The 20,639-nt window shown below is 40.3% G+C and overlaps 2 protein-coding genes across 24 annotated transcripts; one reads left to right on the top strand and one right to left on the bottom strand.

The window, feature by feature from the left end:
• Window positions 1–92: 92 nt before the first annotated feature.
• On the bottom strand, window positions 93–20,639 carry LOC128769227 (cullin-3-like). Of its 23 annotated transcripts, XM_053882710.1 has the most exons (16): window positions 20,475–20,639; window positions 15,863–15,914; window positions 14,563–14,680; window positions 14,102–14,159; window positions 5,762–5,960; window positions 5,530–5,637; window positions 5,303–5,463; window positions 5,108–5,222; window positions 4,001–4,229; window positions 3,576–3,721; window positions 3,331–3,507; window positions 3,092–3,262; window positions 2,931–3,032; window positions 2,752–2,858; window positions 1,209–1,506; window positions 93–1,140 (listed from the first exon to the last, which is right to left on the bottom strand). In XM_053882710.1, the coding sequence occupies exons 4-16, from the start codon at window positions 14,140–14,142 to the stop codon at window positions 928–930; spliced, it is 2,067 nt and encodes a 688-aa protein (XP_053738685.1). In that variant the 5' UTR covers window positions 14,143–14,159; window positions 14,563–14,680; window positions 15,863–15,914; window positions 20,475–20,639; the 3' UTR covers window positions 93–927. The 23 variants fall into 23 exon arrangements, with proteins under 23 accessions (XP_053738685.1, XP_053738684.1, XP_053738680.1 ...); XM_053882709.1 differs by lacking the exon at window positions 15,863–15,914; XM_053882705.1 differs by lacking the exon at window positions 20,475–20,639 and adding an exon at window positions 7,396–7,684 and having other exon boundaries at window positions 14,563–20,468.
• LOC128769226 (cullin-3-B-like) lies at window positions 7,075–15,949 on the top strand. The gene is made up of 16 exons (XM_053882698.1): window positions 7,075–7,104; window positions 7,291–8,045; window positions 8,660–8,773; window positions 8,848–9,008; window positions 9,542–9,656; window positions 9,737–9,965; window positions 10,058–10,203; window positions 10,265–10,441; window positions 10,528–10,698; window positions 11,875–11,982; window positions 12,049–12,173; window positions 12,306–12,402; window positions 12,472–12,606; window positions 12,675–12,861; window positions 14,154–14,299; window positions 14,361–15,949. Exons 2-16 carry the CDS (start codon window positions 7,809–7,811, stop codon window positions 14,490–14,492), a joined length of 2,280 nt encoding a protein of 759 aa, XP_053738673.1. The 5' UTR covers window positions 7,075–7,104; window positions 7,291–7,808; the 3' UTR covers window positions 14,493–15,949.

Below are 20,639 nucleotides of genomic sequence, written 5' to 3' on the forward strand. Positions count from 1 at the left end.
AAGCCAAACTGGAGGTCGACCGCCTGGTCGAAAGGCGCGAGAAATCACCTGACTTGTGTTGCTTCACGCTGAATGTTTATTTCTCACCATAAAAGCAGAAAATGTTTCGCTTACGTTTCACCCATTTTATATATTTTTTTATATACAATATTACTGTATTAATACAAATATCACGTTATAACACTATAAAGCTTCGTCCAAGTATTTATACACATTATTTTCCAGTACACTGAATTCCAAAAAGCCGCATGATTTCCTTGTTGAAATTATTGTACAAATATTTGTCTTGACACACAAAAACAGGCTACTGAAATCATGAGTCATAATGTTGACCTAATACGGATCAGGGACTTCTCTATGTATACTACATTCGATTAGGGGCTTTGAGCTCCATTAGGGTAATTATTGGCAAAACTGCGGATGAATCTTTGACTTTTAACAGGTCGTGATTGCGGCATTGCGGCCCTGGAAAATGAAAATTGTCGTGTGGTGAAAGAGCACAACCTAGTGGCGAAGCATTGCACGACACCGCAACTAAACTAGGGCTGCTTTCTTCATCACACTTAAGCGACATGACATGGTCAGCGATGGTTGGGTTTCATGACAGTAAATGATAAAGACAGTAGCATCTATCACATGACTAAGTTTAAGACACGTTTTATTGCTTAGTTTTGGCGTAAATGTGTTTCGATTGGTCATGGTCAGCGATGGTTTGGTTTCATTACAGTAAATGCAATCTGCATCAGGTTATTTTCGCATAAAATTCATATTCGACTGAGACAGTTGGAGCATAATAAGGAGTTTTTGAATGATTCACTGATGGAAGGACAAATGTTCCATGTTGCAGCCTGCACAATTGTGTGACTGGAATGGCTCAACAAAACCCTGTTGTATAAAAATAAATGTCAGTCGATATAAATAAGGCATTTAAGAAAACATTGGTAAATTTTGGACACTTGAAATTCTGACTGTTCTTCGCCTTGAACTGAACTGATTATTGACGACAAACACGTGGTCTTTCTTGATCTCCTTGGATTTTGGCTCTTTGCTGAGAACGTTGTGCATCCGACTCCCGCAGGCCAAAGACTGCAGCGCTGAAATCAACGGCGACTTTCTGACATTCAGCTTTTGCTGGATGTCCTGAGACAGAGCAATTTTAGGTTAAAGAAGCAGTGTAAACATCATAAAAAAAAGTTCTTGTGTCCCACCTGAAACGTCCACTTTTCTCTCTTGTTAAAGAGCATGAGGATGATCATTTGGAGAGTGGACACTTGCAATATGTACTGAGAGGCGCTGCTTATCTGGGTTCCTCCAGTGTCTTCCTCTGACACGTCTTCCTCCTGATCAAAATATAGAGGAACATCAACAGTGAAAAGTGTGTATGAGAACGTTAATGAAAACGTTTTTACCATCTGAGCAGAGCTTTGGAACGTTGCATGCACATCAGCCACGCCCATGTGGGGCTGTAAGATCAGTCTTCTGTCGGGGTGTTTGCTGAGGTAAAATCTGTGGACGGAATTTAAGTTGACTTCATTTCAACTTTAACCTCTTAAAAATACAGTCTCCATAAACTGTCATATATGAGCAAACCTTTAGCTCAAAAATAAATATTGCAAGGCATTTTTCCTTCTTGTTTCAAGTCCATTATATATTCAGGAATGTATGATTTAAATGGTTTCCCTGATCTTAGCATGTGACTGGTGAACCTGGTTTTACAATAGATGTTTGTGGACGATAGATTTTGAGGGTTTTCACTAAAATGTTGTGGAGACAATAAGGTCAATATCAATCAGTTGAATGGCTGTTTACTCACATTTTTATCCTCTTGTCCATAACTTTATTTACACATGCCGTACATCAAATCAAGGCACACTAGAGGCTACTGTAGAAGATGGCAGTTCAATAGAATAACATCAGTATCAGGTGCGTAGTGGCACTTTAGACTAAAAAACAGATCTGCTTTGTTATTCCTTGAAAATTAGGCAAGAAAAAAAGTAACCAAGAATACAGTAAGTATTATGTATGTTAATAATGCAGACTGCAATTAGGGAGAAATGCTTGCTCATTTTTTGTTCATGTACAGTTGTGTTCAAGCAAGAAATGTTACCTTCAAAAAGAGTATTTGAACTCATTTCAGGTCCTTGAAGGACTTCATCAGATTTATGCTAGTATTTCTTGATCGGACAAAACTTCCTTTGAGATTTACAATCAAGTAAAAACATTTTGCTGCATGGATTGTTGATGCAACAAGGATTTTTTTTTTTCATATTTTAAAGCGAGGAATCCACTTCTAAAGCGCAAGAGTCGAGTCCAGAAAAATTTTACTGAGTAGTTTCTAATTGTCAATTCGTGAGAATGTAACTTCAATTTCTAAACATTTCACCAAGGTCTGTAAAAACATCCTGATAAAGACAGTAGCATCTACCAGATGACTTAAGTTTAAGACATGTTTTATTGATTAGTTTGGGAGTAAATGTGTTTTGATTGTGTACTTCATGTAAATTGAGAAGAAAGTGAATTATTCTACTTCCAAGGCAGGAACTATCACATGACTAACAGTATAGTTTTCCTATTAAAAGCTTTCACATCACATCATATATATATATATATATATATATATATATATATATATATATATATATATATATATATATATATATATATATATATATATATATGATGTGATGTGAAAGCTTTCAGTGAGCACGGAAAGCTTTCACATCACATCACCACATTCAACACAATGCTCACTTTCTGAAGCTGTCAAAGATGTGTCTGACTGACGATGGTATGCTGTATTTGTTTAAATCCAACTCCACTGGCCAGTAACCGTTTGTGAGGATTTTCACCGTCAGCTCCTAAAAGAAACAATCCTTTAAAAATCCTCTGCAAAAATGACTTTTTTTGTTGTTTTTTTTTATTGTTTTCACCACTGAAGACGGCTGACTGAACTCTTCCATCGTGGTGACAGACGTGCTCATATCTGTCAGCATCCCCTGAAGTTTTGAGGTAAACTCAGCGCCAGCCTCCACCTGAACAGAAAGTCAATTTATCATCTCTTTTAATAAATATATAAAGAGTGAAGACTTACCGTCATCTTAGATATAATCTTCATTTCATATTTTTCTGAGAAATTTCTGCCATAGAGCAGCCTGTTGGCTAAATGTTGGCTGTAATAACGCCTGAATGCTTCTTTATCTTGCATTAATCTGAACAGCTGCATGACCTTCACAATGTTCCACTCCACCTCCTTTTCTGGAATCTAGTGAGAGAGATCAGACAACATCAGCTACCTTGTTCCTATCTGCACATGTGAGAGCAGCCACTCACCCCATGGAATCTCCTCCTCAGCTTGTTGTCGATGAACAGGGAGAGAAACTCCGGCGATCGAGGACTGAGGGTGAGCAAATACTCAAAGTCTCTTGTAATGGTTTGTTTGAATTCATAGTCATTGTTGAAAGATTCGAGGAGGAAGTGGTCCATGTGGGCCATCAGATCTAACAATCCCTGGGAAAATGGATAGAAGTTACGAGTTACAGGTTTCTTTAAAGGGAGAAATGCATCTCTCAAGTCACCTGGACGATGGTGACTGGGTTCATGTTCTTCAGTGTCTTCAACATGAGAGCTCTTCCTTGGTCTCTCAAGTAAGTACTCAAACACTCGCACATAGTATTTATACCACCCTGTGTTCGACTGAACAGCTTGTACATGCTGGCCAGGTCTAATAGGAGAACAAAAAATAAAGACATTTGTTGATGGAGAACAGCCTGACCGGTTGGTGTTTACGAGTGATGGGTAGATGAGGTTTCATGAAACCTGATTTTAAGAGGCCAACAGATGGCGCTGTCTCCTATAAATTGGATTTGAGCTAAGTCAATGAAACCTCACACTATTTCTAAACTAAGAGTGCCATCTAGTGGCCTCTGAAAATTCTAATACAGTATCATCAACCATGCAACACTGTTTCATGATACCTCATGAACCCTTCACTCATGTTTACCTTCTGTTTTGTTTTCCTGAAGCATGTGGATGAGGCCAGAGCTCTCAGCTGTCACAATATTCCTCACATGTTTAGAAATCAACTCCTCTTCCATCAATCTGACCAGTGGCTCCTCCGTGGATTTGTCCAAACAAGACTGAACTCTTTCAGTCTCCTCTAGAATTCTGGCCTCCACTTTTTTAATGATGTCAATTGGACTCTTTTCCTGAAGAAATCGTTCATTTTCCATCTAAGCAGAAACACAAGATCATGAAACACGATAGACCACGTGGAAACATAACTGCAAACTCTGAATAAAACTGAACTTTTGAGTGAAATTAGATAAGCGCCAAAAAACTACGCCCCATTTACACGCTGAAGACTTTCGGTTTAGGCTTCTTGCGCACCTGAAAATGTCATTTTTCATGGGTGAGGGGCGAAGTTAGTTTGTTTATTGTTGTTTATTATGATACTTCATGTGGCTGCTGCTGTTTGAACCACCTTCTCCAAGGAATATATGTTTATAGAGATAAAAATAGGGCCACTTGTCACTGGAGCATCACTGGTACACTCAGAGACAAACAAACTATAATAAAGAGTGATGTTATCTACGTTATTAAAATCCACCTCTCCAAAATTTGGTAAACATGGCTTTGATTTATGTCCTTTCTATAGTAGCTTGTAGTTCCACATGGATTTTACACCTGCACAGACAATTCTGTGATTCCATAGCTGTCAACATACAATAATAATGTGCAAAAAAAGCTTGTGAAACACTTGTACATGTCCCCATAAACACGTGTTTCACAACCTCATAATGCTCCAGAAACCAGTCCAGACCTCAACATCCTTTCTGTGAGGAGTTTGTACGTCTCTTCCAAGCGCCCAAGAGTCTAAATTGTGGATTTGAGCATGTGTGAGTGAGTTTTTCTACCTGCTGCTTGGTGTCGCATGACACCCCTAAATCAGATCAGCCCACTGCCGACAAACCCCTGAAGCTTTCATTTGCTTATATGTGTAGTTACAAAACATTTATTATCGCAAAGTAAATGGAGGAAAAATTGAGTGACTCAGTCTTCAGAATTGTTTAGGTAATTTTTTTTAAAGAAACCAAAGTAGATGACACACCTTAAAGAAGTGTTGCGACATATCCAGGAAGGCTTCTTCAAAGTTTTCTTCATACACAGACCTGCTGCCCTGACCGAGGGTCACCATCATCTTACAGGCACTTCTAATGGCATTCCTGAAAGATAAAAAGCATAAATGATCTGGCCTTATACCATCAATGCCTTTATATACTCAAGCGCTCTCCGTCCTTCTTACCTATCAACAACTTCTCCCCTCCTCTCCAGTGAGATCATGTCCAGCAGTGTTTGACGGAGGCGGTCTTGAACGCAGACGTCACCTAAAATACAGCCTCTGAAGAGGGTGAGGCCGAGGTTGTACACACTTGGCACCCTGTAGGTTTGAATATAGACTCTGTCCTGGAAGCGCAAAATAGTTTTTATTCTCTGAGTTCACAGTTGACGTCATCCTTGGTTTCTCCTTACCAAGTACATGACAATGTCTTTGGTCATCACCATGGCATTCATGTGGTCGGCCCAGGCTTGGTTCATTGTTTGCAAAAAGTTTGGAGCATTCAGAACCTCTTTCAACACCTGGCAGACACATATCAAATGATGCTTTTATACATCAACATTTAGGTAAACTCTCACTAAACTATTCCTCAAATAATACGGTCTCACAAACGTTGTTTCTTTTAGAAAATAAGGGAGCGTTTACTCTGCTGGCAAGATGTTCCGTGACGACCTCCTGCACACCTTTGTACAGTTTCTCTCCTTGCTTGTGGAGCACCATGGTGTACGCGTGCCTGTACAGCTCCTCAAAGCTCAAGCCATCGTTGTCCTGAACCTGGATTTTCTGGATGGCATTTTTCAGGAGTTCCCAGAGGTTGTTCACATTTGTCACGTCGCCTGCCATCCTAAAGCAGACAAAGAAAAACATTAACTCGGAGCCGTGTATAATGAAAAACAAGAAGATTCACCAGGAAAGAGAAGAGAAAGAAGGTAATAAGTGTTTTAAGAGTACAGGTGCAACAAGTCGGGTGGTGACACAGACAAGATGGGTGACCTGTCAATGGCAACAGTGCAAGCTGGCAAGTGTAGGTGCAAAATGTGTGGTGATGTTGCGCTATGCAAGTCTGTGCTGGGATATTTTTTTTAGATTGTCATTATGAAATGCCACATGAAATGAACGTTTTAAAAACATTTTTAACTACATACGAAATGTTTATACCCACAAAAATCTGGTGAATAAGTTCAGCTAGGAAAATATCTCCTGGATGCCGAACAGCAGGGGGCAGAAGCTCTGACAACACATACACAGTAGAAACAGTGAAGAGCAATGCAATTGAGTGAGAAAACATACGGAAATAAATTCGTAAAAAAAAAGACTTTGATACTAATCTTGGGATCAAAGGACGCCCCAATGCACAACTGCATCCTTGAGTATTGTTATCATCACAGTTGGGTCATGCCTGTTTGCCTGAATTTCCCCCCATTATTTTTTCCTCTTGTCATGACATTTTTTCTGCAAATCGTATTTAGCTCGTATTCACGTTTTCCAGATACTTTTGACTGACAGATTTCATTTTCCCACAATGCCAGCAACACTAAAACTAATATTCATTCCGTTGTAACCAGATTAAAGCACTGATATTCACCCAAACTTTCAACTTTGACTATTCATGTTTAAAGGTGGAATGTCTGTTAAGGCGTAGTTGTCAATGCAGGTTCAAAACCAACTTGAGGAAACTGGTTTCAAAGGACGCTCGAGTCCTCTCGTGCTGGTTTCCTTCAGCTGTTCACATGCAGAGCTTCATGGACGACTGTTTTATCTTTTAAAAAGAGACAGCACTCTCTATGTGAAAATGATATAACCCCAACATTCTCAGTTTATATTGAGATGGCAGATGAGATCATCCCAAAAACTGCTTTTCAACTGTTTTAGTCAAAAGGCTGTTTTAAAAAACCCTTTGATGATCAAAGGATTAATGTTCATATATAGTAGCTGTGGAACCATCACAACAACCCCCAAATAATTAGAAGCTAGAATTTAATATTACGGTAAGAACTCTTTACATGTTCACATGCAAAACACATCAAGGACACCATTTGTGCGCGTCTAATAAAGCATTATTATATCGTGAGCACCTTCACAGTTGTTACAGATTAGATTGCAGAATGAAGCATAGATGGTCTGTACCAAATGACTTTGTAACTTTTCTAATATTCAGCTTATTTGCTTGACAGAATTGCAGGGGGTTGGAGCCTATCCCAGCTACTTGGGGCAAGAGGCAGGGACACCCAGCACAGGTCGCAAGTCCTTCACAGGACACATATCGACAGTAAACACACCGAAAACGCCAACAGCTACAGATGGTTTTGGACTGAGGGAAGGAAAACTTCTTGATCTTTGTCTCCCTGCATTTGCCCCCTGGGCATCCTCTATCTTTATCTTCTCTTTGTTCCGACATTTCGTACATTCCATGTCCGGCTCTCCATGAGCATCAAACTTTTCCCAACTGATGTATTTGTTTCTAATCTTGTCCTTTCCAATGAAAACAGCCCGGCACTGTCTTCTTCACTTCCCTTTGACCTGTTTTTATCACCTCTAATTCCTGCGTCCTCTCTCATCCTCTGGTCCCTGAAGAAAGATGAACAAATTTAAAGCATTGACAATAATTCTAGTGAATTCAGATCTTATTAACCACAATAATATGTATAATAATTCAATTAATGTTTATATGTATAAATGTGCTTAGATTGATATGGATTCAAAACCTGACTTTGACATGTATTTTTTCCATTTAGTTATGGATGAGAGGTGTCTGAATGCTTGGGACATTCTCAGGACCGCCATCCAGGAGATACAGACCCATAAGAACAACAATGGGCTCATTTTTGATGATTTGTATCGGAACACTTACACAATTGTCCGCTACAAACACGGAGAGAAGCTCTACGCGGGCTTGGAGGAGGTGGTCACGGAGCATCTCATCAACAAAGTAATGAAACCATTTTTCTACCATAAAAAAAAACAATAGAATGAAAAGTAATGAAACCATTTTTCTACCATAAAAAAACAATAGTATGAAAATAACAATATTTTGCATCAACATAAATCCTGTTTTTAAATACCAATATCTTTTAATTAATCTTGCTTTATGTTCGAGCTCAAATTTCACTTTTATTTACCCGACTCTTCCTCATCTTATTTCCTGCAACATAGACATTCTTATTAATACATTCAATAATATTTTTTTTCACAATGTCATTTTCCAAAATTATTACATTCAAAATAGATTAGCTATAATAAACAGAAAAACTCAACATTTTTGACTAAAATAAATTAATTTCAAAATAATTAAAAGTAAATAATCATGAAATATTTAATATACTTCTTTGTTTATAATTTCTGAATTTCTCTCAAGTCAATATAAACTTTAAAAAGTGATTTTCATGTTTTTATTTGACTTGAATTTTTTTCCAGATTCTGTTTTTACATTATTTCCACTTTCTTTCCATAGTCATGATGTTCTTTTCTTTATCATCTATTTGCTCTCAATAAACTATGATGCAACATTTTTAGAAATACTCATTTGCCCTTTTATGACGACAGGTTCGGGAAGACATCCTCAACTCTATAAACAATAATTTTCTTCACACACTGGTTCAAGCATGGAACGACCACACGACTGCCATGGTCCTCATCAAAGACATCCTCATGTACCTGGTGGGGCGACATGAATTCAAACAATTGCACTTTGAAATTATCGCTCTAAAACTGGACAACTCTTTACAAAACAGGACAAAGTCTTTTTGGAGCAAGGCAACAATCACAATGTGTACAACCTCGGCCTCAGCATCTTCAAAGTGCAGGTGATCAACTACAGCATTATACAAGATCACTTACAAGCCACTCTTCTCGACATGATCTTGCGAGAACGGCGAGGAGAAGCTGTCGACAGGTAAATTGTGCGTGACCAAATGTTGGTTTACGATCAAGTCAAAACAAAGAAAATTGAAATGTATGTTAAGTGGTGAGAATTTTGCACCCAATAAGCACCCAACCCAGCAGCCAACCTGTTGCATATATAGAATAGCCCAATCGTAGTCATAGTGATGGATGGATGAGGCATCATGAAACAGTATTGCAGAGTAGATGAAACAGTGTCCTAATTTTCTGAGGCCACTAGGTGACGCTCTTGGAATGAAAATGCTGTGAGGTTTCATTGAATTCAAGTCCAAACACTTTACAGCAGACAGTGCCATCTGGTGGCCTCTGAAAATCAGGACACTGTTTCATGAAACCTCATCTACCCATCACTGCGAAATCAAGCAGATACTCATGGTCACATGCCGATGGAGGAAATCGCACTGAAGACACTGGTCTGTCCAACACCATGGCCACCACAGCACCATCACGTGCTGCCCCCTAGTGGGAATATCTTAAAATGCTTTAAGGGGCTCCGTAAGATTTAATTCTTGTTTTGTTTTAAAGGGGCTCCATAAGAAACACCTGTCACATGCTGAAGGTTCTCGGCCTGGAGAGCAGATCTGTTTATGAAGAATGTTTTGAGATGCCCTACTTAGTGAAATCCGAAGAATTCTATCAGGTCAGTATCATTCCATCGTGCTTATAAATCACAAACAAACTGTCAAAGGAAGGTCTTTGTGATGTTGCCTGCATCTTCAGCTGGAAAGTCAAAGCCTCCTCCCAGAATGCAGTGCCATCATCTACATTAAGAAAGTGGAGGCCAGGATCCAGGAGGAGATCGACAGAGTGACGCACTGTTTGGATCAGATGACAGAGGAGCTCGTCGTGAAGGTCGTGGAGAACGAGATGATTTATAAGCACATGAAGACCATAGTTGAAATGGAGGACTCAGGACTCGTCCACATGCTGAAGAATGGACTAATGGAAGGTAACAAAAGCGAAAGAATGACGCATGAGAACATGACGCTTGGAATCTATTGAAACTCTTGCTACTAGCGTAAACTTCATGTTGCTTTTCAGAAATGAGAGACATGTTCAACATGTTCTGCCGTGTGCCTGATGGCCGTAAAACCATGTGTGACTGTCTGAGTCCCTACCTGAGGGAGCAGGGGAAGGCCATCATGTCGGAGGACTGCAAGAGCAAGAACCCAGTTGAACTAATTCAGGTATGTTCCTGAGAAGAGGAAAAGACATTCTTCATATGCCATAACGTCCTGCTTCTTCCAGGGGTTGCTCGACCTGAAGACAAAATTTGACACCTTCCTCTTCGGGTCCTTCAACAACGACAAGATTTTTAAACAAACCATCGCCGGAGATTTTGAGTTTTTCCTCAACCTCAACTCCCGCTCCCCAGAGTACCTTTCTCTTTTCATCGATGATAAACTTAAAAAGGGGGTGAAAGGGGTTTGTGGATACCTAGATACTGTATTGACATTACTTGTTGATGAGGTGCAACATTACTCATGATCTCCGTTTCCCCCCTTGAGCAGTCTGCAGAACAGGAGCTGGAGTCTATTTTTGACAAGTCAGTCGTGTTGTTCAGGTTCCTGCAGGAGAAGGACGTGTTCGAACGATACTACCGTCAGCATCTAGCCCGCAGACTCCTCAGCAACAGGAGTGTGTCGGACGACCCGGAGAAGAGCATGTTGCTTCGACTCAAGGTGAAAGTTTCAACAAACACAGCTAGAAAAACACTCAGAGAGCACAGACCTCCACCAACACATCTGAAAAATCATCCATTGAAGTTGGTAGCACGACTGTTTCAAAATTTGCCTGCAAAACCTAGAAGAAACTGAGGTGTTTCCTAAAATGTCCAACACAGTTGGTAGAGCTTCACAGCGCATTCTAAACAGTTGTAGCAAGGGTTTAGCCATTGGCCAAGGCAGCAATCTTGTATACACTTGACATATATCATACCTTGTGATAATGAGCTTGTAAGGTGCTGAAAGCTCATATTCACGAGGTACCACATAGACCAAGTAACATCATGAGTAATGTGCATATGATTGTCAACAATGTGCTTCCTTGTCCAAGCCATTCTTTAACATCAGGAAACGCTGCTGATAGGGAAACGTTTGCTTCAATTGAAAAGCCTTTTGCGTCAACATGCGTTGCTGAAGGCTGTCTTCTACGTCAACTTTGGCCAAGTGTCACTAGGGATGGGCGATACGATACCAAAAAAAGTTATCGCGATAAATGTTGTAAATTTGGCGATACTAAATACATTTTCACTCTATTCCACGTGTTGGACACTACAGTCTCTTGTGAAACTGTTTTATGACGAAACTTATTGGAGGAGTTTGTCTCCAACATCATTATTTGTTTATGTTTAAATATAATAGTTAATATAATAGAGGCGCCAGCGCAGCAGGAGCTGCGTGTGTTGATGTGAACAAAGGCAGACGACCACTCCGTCTAATAAAATAAACATGAGTGCAGACACTCTTGAGTCGACCAGTGTCATTATGAAAGGTTCCCTGTATTAAAAATATGTTTACAACTACGATCATGAAAGTCCACCACACTGTCCTCAACTGTCACACAGCGGTGTCGGCTGTCAAACGCAGGAGAGCGCAGTGTGGAGTTGCGGTCACATGTGCAGGTCCGATGCTCTGAGTGTGGCACGTGTTTATCTAATTCATTGTGAGATGCAGAACTGTCATCGTGGAGATTGTGTTTGGCGGTATATTGTGTACAACAAGTTATCGCCCATCCCTAAGTGTCACTGTGTATCATCTTCAGGTACATGACTCAATGCGACTTGTCCAACACATTCTCACTCCTAATGCCTCAAATAGCAACTATTCTCTGACCGCTGTTTTTGGACGTATTTGCAGACGGAATGTGGGTGCCAGTTTACGTCCAAACTGGAGGGGATGTTTCGAGACATGTGCGTCTCCGTCACAACCATGGACGAGTTCAGGCAGCATATTCAGTCCACATCAGTGAGTTTGTTACAGGATTCTCTAATGCGAAAAGGCTTGCATGACCCTAGCAAATGTCTCCCACAGACGTCACTCAGCGGTGTAGATCTCACAGTCAGAGTTCTCACAACTGGTTTCTGGCCGGTGCAGTTGGCCACGCCGAGGTGCAACATCCACTCTTCTCCTCGACACGCGTTTGAAGTGTTCAGGATGTAAGTGGGTCTGACAATAGGTTTTACTTTATTTCCCATCAAGGGTTGCCACAGCAAGTCAGCCACTCCGATTTGATCCTATCTTGAGTCACACCTATTCTCCATTACCACCATCTCCAACATTTCTTTCAGGTTTTATCTGGCCAAACACAGCGGACGGCGGCTCACCCTGCAGCATCATATGGGTAGCGCAGATTTAAATGCAATGTTCTATGGAGTCGTAGTGAAGGTGTGTGTCACTTGGAACAAGGGTTCTAAGTGTATTCTTCAGAGTCGCTGAACAATGTCTGTTTTAAAGGAGGACGGTTCTGATGTGGGTGTGGGAGGCGCCCAGGTGACAGGCAACAACACCCGCAAGCACATTCTGCAGGTCTCCACTTTCCACATGACCATCCTCATGCTCTTCAACAACAGAGACAAGTGGACGTTTGAGGTGCACAACCTTCTACACCTCTCTTCTGATGATTAACTTCAAATCAATCTGTTATTTCCAAACTGCAGGAGATCCAGCAAGAGACGGACATCCCAGAGCGGGAGTTGGTGCGAGCGCTTCAGTCTTTGGCGTGTGGGAAACAGACACAGAGAGTTCTCATCAAAGAGCCCAGGTCCAAAGAGGTTGAGAAGGATCATGAGTTCACAGTCAATGACCAGTTTGCCTCTAAACTGCACAGAGTCAAGATACTAACTGGTGTGTAGTCTTGATCACAATCTAATCTTGTGAGGACATTATATGTGAAGGTCACACAAAGATGGTGTCGGCTGTATCCATACAAGTTCTGTTTCGGATGTCCTGCTGTCACGTCTTCATCAAAACAAAACAACCACTTTTTGAAAACATTGTCGTGGCACCCCTTTACCTCCAGCGTTCCCCTTTGAAAGTCGCACCATTCTGAACGCAGTCCATTGTCAGTCCACACTTTGATCTAGTTTGGACGCGTACGCCATCTTTGAATTATTGTTTGTGATGGGGAATTGAGGGTTTGTGACACAGTATTGAAGGGTAGATGAGGTTTCATGACACAGTGTCCTGATTTTCAGAGGCCACCAGGTGGCACTGTCTCACAGCCTCACATCATTTCTAAACCACGAGTGCCATCTAGTGGCCCATGAAAATCAGGACACTGTTTCATCAACCCAGCAATACTGTTTCATGATGCCTCATCTACCCATCACCAGTCATAGCTATGTTTTTGTGAGGACAAGGAATTGCAAAGGCGATGTTGAGCAAAGGTTTCAAAACTGTTGCCGACAGATCAAATGGCAGTAAGAATCTAAACCAGTTCTGTTGTGTCACAGCCACAAGAGGGGACACAAAATAATGCCTCATTTTCTGTAAATGTAATGAATATTAAAATATGGACAAAACGATTAAATCCTAATAATTTGTGTCATATTATTAGTTTTATTTCATTATTTAAAGCTTGTTTTTTTATAAGTTAATGAATATGTGAAAACATACAAAAGCCCATGTTTGTGTAGAGAATTATGTATTTTTAGCCACATGACTATTAATAAAAAACAATGAATATGAGGGATAATAAACAGTGAAATGCCCAATAGTGTTACAATATAGTTCAATAATTGAATTGATATATAGTTTTATATATAAAAATGCACATGAAGTTTACTCGATTTTTAATTGTACAACACACAAATATTGAGTAGTTTCCAATACGTTTTGGTTTTCATCATAAAATCAGTAAAGCCCTGTTGAGTTTCTCAAGACCAAACATTATACGGCAGACAGTGCCATCTGGTGGCCTCAGAAAATCAAGACATTGTTTCATGAAACCTCATCAACCCTTCAATACTGTTGATGTGGAATTTTGTGATGCACTTGAAGTGCCGTTAAAAAGTGTTACCAAACCCAGACATCCTATTCAGTGTCAGCTAAAGGCTCCTGGAGCAAATAGAAAATGCCAACTCACTTGAAAACCTCTCCTTGATCCACCTTCTCGTGACACCCCATATCTCTTTCAGTGGCTTCTAAACATGGAGAAACAGATGTGGAATTAAGGGAGACGCGACATAAAGTGGACGACGACAGGAAGCACGAGATCGAAGCGGCAATCGTGCGAATCATGAAGTCAAGGAAGAAGATGCATCACAATGTTCTGGTTGCAGAGGTGAGGTAGCTCAGAAGATTTTTTTTTCAGACAACTTTGATGAAATTTTGTTGGTCTGCAGGTCACACAGCAGCTAAAGGGACGTTTCCAACCCAGCCCCGTGTTCATCAAAACACGGATTGAAGGACTGATAGAGAGAGAGTACATGGAGAGGACTCCGGAGGACCTCAGAGTGTACAACTATGTTTTATAGAGTCAAAATGTACACGCTGGATCTGAGGTCTCTTTTTGAACCAGGAAGGAACCAGCTGCTTTGTGTTTACCTCACACGCAGACACTCAGGAGGCCACAAGACTGGCCCGTAACTGCTGACTTTCAGTGGCCACAGCCTTTCCTTCGTCTGTGTCTGCATGGGTTTCCTCCGGGAACTCCGGTTTGCCCCTACAGACCAAAAACATGCAGGTAAAGAGGCTGTGACGTCCAGGAGAGTCAGAGCGTGTCTCAGCTTGATCAAACGTCAAAGGGGAAGACAGGAAAATGTTCTCTTGTTCAGCACTCCGACATGACCCTGGAAAAAAAAGAATGCTGAGTATTTGTGTTTTACTCAAACACAGCAGACGTTCAAAGAAGCGTGGGTTTTCTCCGGGGACTCCGGTTTTCTCCTACGACCAGAAAACCAACCTGCAAGCGGATAAATGGTGTGAAATCTTTTTTCATTGCAAGCAGTGAACCTCCAGCTTTTATCACCCCAAATTCAATCATCCTAAAATGAAATATATACTTGAGTTTCACCTTGTCGGGATCAAATTTAAAATGAGGAAAAATGAAAAATGAATATTGAAAAGATGTCAAACGTGAATGGGCAATGAGATGAAATAAAAAGTTGATGTAAATAGTAGTTACCTGAAGGCAACCTAAGCTCTACGAATCCAGGTGCGTCACTCACCCGTTTCGCTTATATTAGCGACAAATGGGGGGTCCACACAAACCCTCCAAAGAACACTCAAAATGAAAATGAGGACAGTGCTACAGTTTTCGAACGTCCCCGAATTCAAACAAATCGGGAGTTCGAAAAAATTTTGAGATTTTTTTCCTTCGGATTTTGAACGAAAATCCAGAACTCGAATGCCCCCGAAAAAAGCCGGAAAAACCATAACGTGCGCGGACCGATCAGCTGACCCACGACGCACTTTGTTATTGTGTATAACGCAGCCTCTGTATGCAGACGTGTCCCGTTAGCTACATTTACTGGCTGATTTTTCTTCATATTGAGGTGTAAAACCTTTCCTGTCTCCGCACTGGACCGTGGTAGAGTGTCACAGAGCTTGCAGAAAAAACTAATGTTTTCCCAGACAAGAATGTCTACAGGTATTTGGTGGTGTAGGTGACAAATACGAGCAACCATGTGAGCATGCACCACTGGTCTCTTTAAGTCTGCCTGAATTAAAAAAAAAACAAACAAGATGAACGTGGTCAACTAAAACAGTTGAGCAAATCGGAAAAAAAGTCAAAATTATGAGCGAGATGGGGCTGAGGAGTTGTTTGTTGTAGCTGCTAATACATCAATATGGGGTCTGCTATATTTAATAGCTACATTCTTCACAAAAAAAAAAGAAAAAATACCTGATTCTGAACATGACCGGAAACTCTCCCAAGCTTCTCTCTGTGGCTCCTCCTAACAAAAAACAAAACAAAACAAAACAAAACAAACAAGGCTGACGTTATCCCTCCACCTACGTATCTTTTAAAATCCTACATTACACACTGCATTCTCCACTCTTCTCGGCAGAGGGTGCTAGAGTAGCAGCGCATCTTCTACGTTTGACTGAAGCAGGCCGTCTAAAACCAAAGTTCATGACTTTGACATGAACAGTGGCTTTACTAAGGAAGATGAAGCCTACTGGTCATCATCATCATGCAACCAGGCAACTCGGCCTCTCTCTAGTGACCATTAATCCAGGTACATTTGGACGTTATTTTCAACCTCATTTGGAATAATATGTCATAACTAAATAATAATATATAATGAAGATGCTGTTGGCCGTATTCCAATATGGCTGCCCTACACCTCAACAGAAAATAAAGCTCCCTTTATTTTGCATAAGCATACTATTTGTTTATTCTGCAAAATTCAATTCAGTCTTGTATGATATGATGCCCAGCCCTCTAATGTAAAGTAAACTTTCTCTGATATATATATATATATACGCAGAATATGAGGTTAATATCACCAAATGAAGAAGGCCATATAGTGCGACATAACTTGCAAATACATAAAGCTGTCACACAAATTAAGGCAGTGCAGTCCCTTTTGACGCACACACAGACAACACAACCACATGACGCCCCAGTGTGTCTCTCCAGATAATCGCTTCCTCGGGCGATGAGTTGGAGGTCATCCTGACAGGACAGATGTTGTGACCGAAAGGAACACTTTCATCTGCCCTGTCAAATATGTGTGTCCAATCTGATAATGACTCAAAGACACACTTTGCACACACTTGTGCAACATCATGGAGCAGGGCAGGAAGGGAGGAAATGTATCCCTGCGACTGTCTGTCTTTCAGTGACCCCATTCTTCCTGGACGGCAAGCTTAATAGCTAAAGGTTGTTCGCAAGGAAAACACCTCTGGTGACCTTTGACCCGGGTCTTATGATTTCCTGACTTCACACGTATTTCAATTAACTTGCCACTGTTGAGTAGTCTGTTGGTTTATTGTTATAGTTTTTGGAAAATATTTTTTAAATGAAAATAGTTTTTTGAAAACAAAAGTTAATAAATAAACTTTTGTTATACATACTAAAAGATAAATGTTAATAGGGTACATACATATATACATATATACTTATATATATAAAATATATATATAAGTATATATATATATTTATATATATTATCTTCGGTCTTATCATTGATATATGTTTTCTATGGTAGTGAATGCTCCTATTTTGCTGTCAACGACTTCAGTTTGGGCCTCAGATTTCTTACTGAACTGGAATGTCAATAAAACATCCTTGAATCTGAACATCATACCTTGTTTGTTTTCCTGAATGATGACTGACATCACCAACTGGCCAAGTGCAAACTTCTCAAACTTTGTTTTTCTTTTTTTCTCCCGTGAGTACATTGTGAGGGCGTTTCATTGGCATTGTAAAATTCTACCTGTTTTGAGAAGAGCCACACCAACAGGGTACTCACCCTATGTTGATCACATGCACTGTACAATTGCTATTACAGCTACCTCTAATGCTGTGCTACAACAAACTCAAGCTTCTGTGACTATTAACACTGACACCACCGCTCCAGTAGGACGAGTACTGAACGACTGAAGAATATAAAAACTGCTTTTTACAAATATACATTTCTTAAATTCAAGAAAAAATATTGTTGTATTGTATTTGACAATATAGTTTATATATGTTTTTGAGGAAGTAATCAAGGGGTCAAAGATGATGGTTCCAACTGGATGAAGCTTCCGCACACACAGGAAGGGAGACCGAAAATTTTGGTGAACATGAAAAAATAAAAAAATAAAAATTTACCACCACGTTCACCTGATGGGATAGCATCAGACTTTTTGAGAAGGCGGCCTAAATAAACCTAGAAAAAAATTCATGAACTTAAGGGCTACAGTCTAGTCGTTATTGGACCTGAAACCATGCGTACGGTGTTGGAAAACACCTTGTGGAAAAAGCTGGTACTTGTGAGCAAGAACATTGTGGTCATTTGAGGGATGATGTGTTTATTATAATCAAAAAGAAGCATACAAATAATGTTTTTTGTATTAAAGCCTAGCCTACGACTACTTCCTACTCTGCTACTGCTAATCTAATTTGTAATTACATTGTAACTACTACCTCGACCTCTAAAATTTCAAGTACATTGCCCACTTTTACCCCAGCTGCTGCTTCTTCTACTTCCACGATGACTACCACTACAAATAGTTGTACTTCTCCAATTCCTAGTACTGCTAATATTAGCGGTATTTTACATCCTCCTCCTCCTACTGCAGCTATTATTACTGCTACAACTACTTCAATTACTACTGCTGCTAGCAACACTGGGGTTAAACACACTTGTACTGTATTTTTACTGGTCTAGCAGTACAAAGGTATCGGATCACTGTGTACTGTAATAAGAAATTTGCTCGTATGAATTCTTAATAACATATGTTTTCCTTCAATATTTTCACTTTATTCAATTTGAAAGTTCATTTAATTTGATGCTCCGAAATGACAAAGTGCTCTAAAGCCGAACCAAAGTCCATGAGCCTGGAGCTGTGAACGTAATGAAAGCCTGACAATTGGAAGTAGAAATCAGAGCATCAAAGCCACGAGTGTTTCACTTCACTCCAACAGGTAAACTAATAACTGTTGAGCCCCTGACTGCTAATGAAGCCCCTCCACGTCCACTTGGATTTTGGATCAGGAGGGGCAGTGCTTGTGCTGGGATTAGAGAACAAAAGGATCTTTCTCTGTCATCAAAGAGGATCTACTCCCGACTCAACCCCAGCTCTTTAGCAACATCTTTTTATTTCTCTGGGAGCAGGAGTGACGGCTGGAGGGAGAGCCCAAGTTTGGTGGAGGGGAAGCACATTTCAAAGTAATCTTCAGCTTTAAGCCTCACACCGCCTGTGAAATGAAGCTCCTTGGTCCAGACTCGGTGTTGCCTGTGGCTCCCAGTGGAAGCCCACCGCCCCTCTTCTCCCACCCCCTCCAGCTTTTGTCACGGTGGTACATGAGTGGCATTACTCACTGACTGGATGACCCAGTGAAAGAGCCCCTTTGAGAGACTAGAAAGAGATGGATTTTGACTCTGGAGACAAGTGTCGCCTCTTAAAACAACACTAAGTCCAGATAAATGCCTGCTGTGCTTTTTCCTGTTCGAAGATGCGAAGACAAAACTGTCACTATCTTGTCAAAAGTGAGACCTTTTGGTCACATTAAAAATAAATCCACAAACATATGACTTAAAAATAAGAGCGCGTGATGTCGAACTGACCCACATGAAAACTATAAATGGAATAGAATCATTTTCTACAGTCCTCACTCTCTGATCGGGTCACGTCCTGTCAGAAAATAGCTTCACTCAACTTGAAAGTTTGAATAACCCAGGGGTTATTAAGGGTTATGTTACATTGCTGTTCCAGAAGAATTCTAGTTCGAGATCACTTCCATAAAACTGAAACCTTCTTGGTCAGTTGTATATGTAAACTTATATTAGCTTGAAAGACCTGTAGGTGTCAGTCGAGCGCACTTTTATCACACTTTTATTACACGTGCAAAAACGTCAATGTGATGTTGCATTGCAAATATATAGAGACTTTCAACCTTTATTAACTTCCAAAAAACTCAAACAGTTGACTGTTCGCAACAGACCAGCAAAATAAAAACGCAAGTTTAATGTTTGAGGCAAACCTGTGTTTTCCAACCCAAATCAAGCAAGAGCTCGAGTCATATCTTGAGACATAGCTGTTATCAATACTCATGAGGTTGTGGACTCGATGAACACCACAGTGGAGGGTCGTACTGGGGTGTAGAATTACAGTGTTTTCTACTGTTGCACCTGAGCAGAGGTCCCTGAGAACCATTTAGCCCGAGCATTTTACAAAGGTGTTCTACCACATATCAATTTAACCCCCAAATTTTGCTGACAGAAGATGTTCGTGCTCCTTGATATTGCACATGAACGGCTTTGTGTATTTATAAAGAGTAAAGAAACACCCTTTGTATTCTAAGCAGAAAGACCATTTCAAACAAGCAGCTTTGTGAAACCAAAAAGTAAGGTAAAAATGGATGTACTGCTGAAAGCCAGTTTCATGGCTTAATGTTTGTGCCTTGTGTTTGCGAAGAACAAAAACCATAGAGAAGATTCATGCTGAAAATAACTTTCAAAAATTAAAAAGGAGGATTGTGTTCAGACTCTTCATCCTGTTTCCTGTTAATGTTGAGCCAGTGCAAGCCGCTCCTATATACATGTTTCTTGCCGCGCGGCTTTGGTGAAACAGTATTTCATTGTAATTGGAGACTTATTTTTGGCCTAAAACTTCTTATTTAAAATACTTCTATAAACAAGGCCAGGTACCAAATGAAGCAGTATTTGTCTCCATGGTTTTCAGTGGTACCATATATTTGGTTACCAACTTGAAACGTCATAAACAATGTCAGAAAAAGGTGCGCAGTTTTCCACTCATACATACTGTCAAGGAGAAGTATCTTAGCAAAATGAACATACCTTTCTTAAACCCATATCGAGCCGTTGTTTTCTGTCTCTGGCCCAATGAACGCCGTGTAGTTTCTGCTGCAGCTTTCTCTGTGGAGCAAGAAATATGACTGAATTCATAATAAGACATGAGGAGACGATGTTTTCATGAGTAAACTGACACCTCATTTGACCAGT

This window comes from Synchiropus splendidus, chromosome 13 (assembly GCF_027744825.2).
Source record: "Synchiropus splendidus isolate RoL2022-P1 chromosome 13, RoL_Sspl_1.0, whole genome shotgun sequence".
In the NCBI taxonomy this organism is placed as follows: domain Eukaryota; kingdom Metazoa; phylum Chordata; class Actinopteri; order Syngnathiformes; family Callionymidae; genus Synchiropus; species Synchiropus splendidus.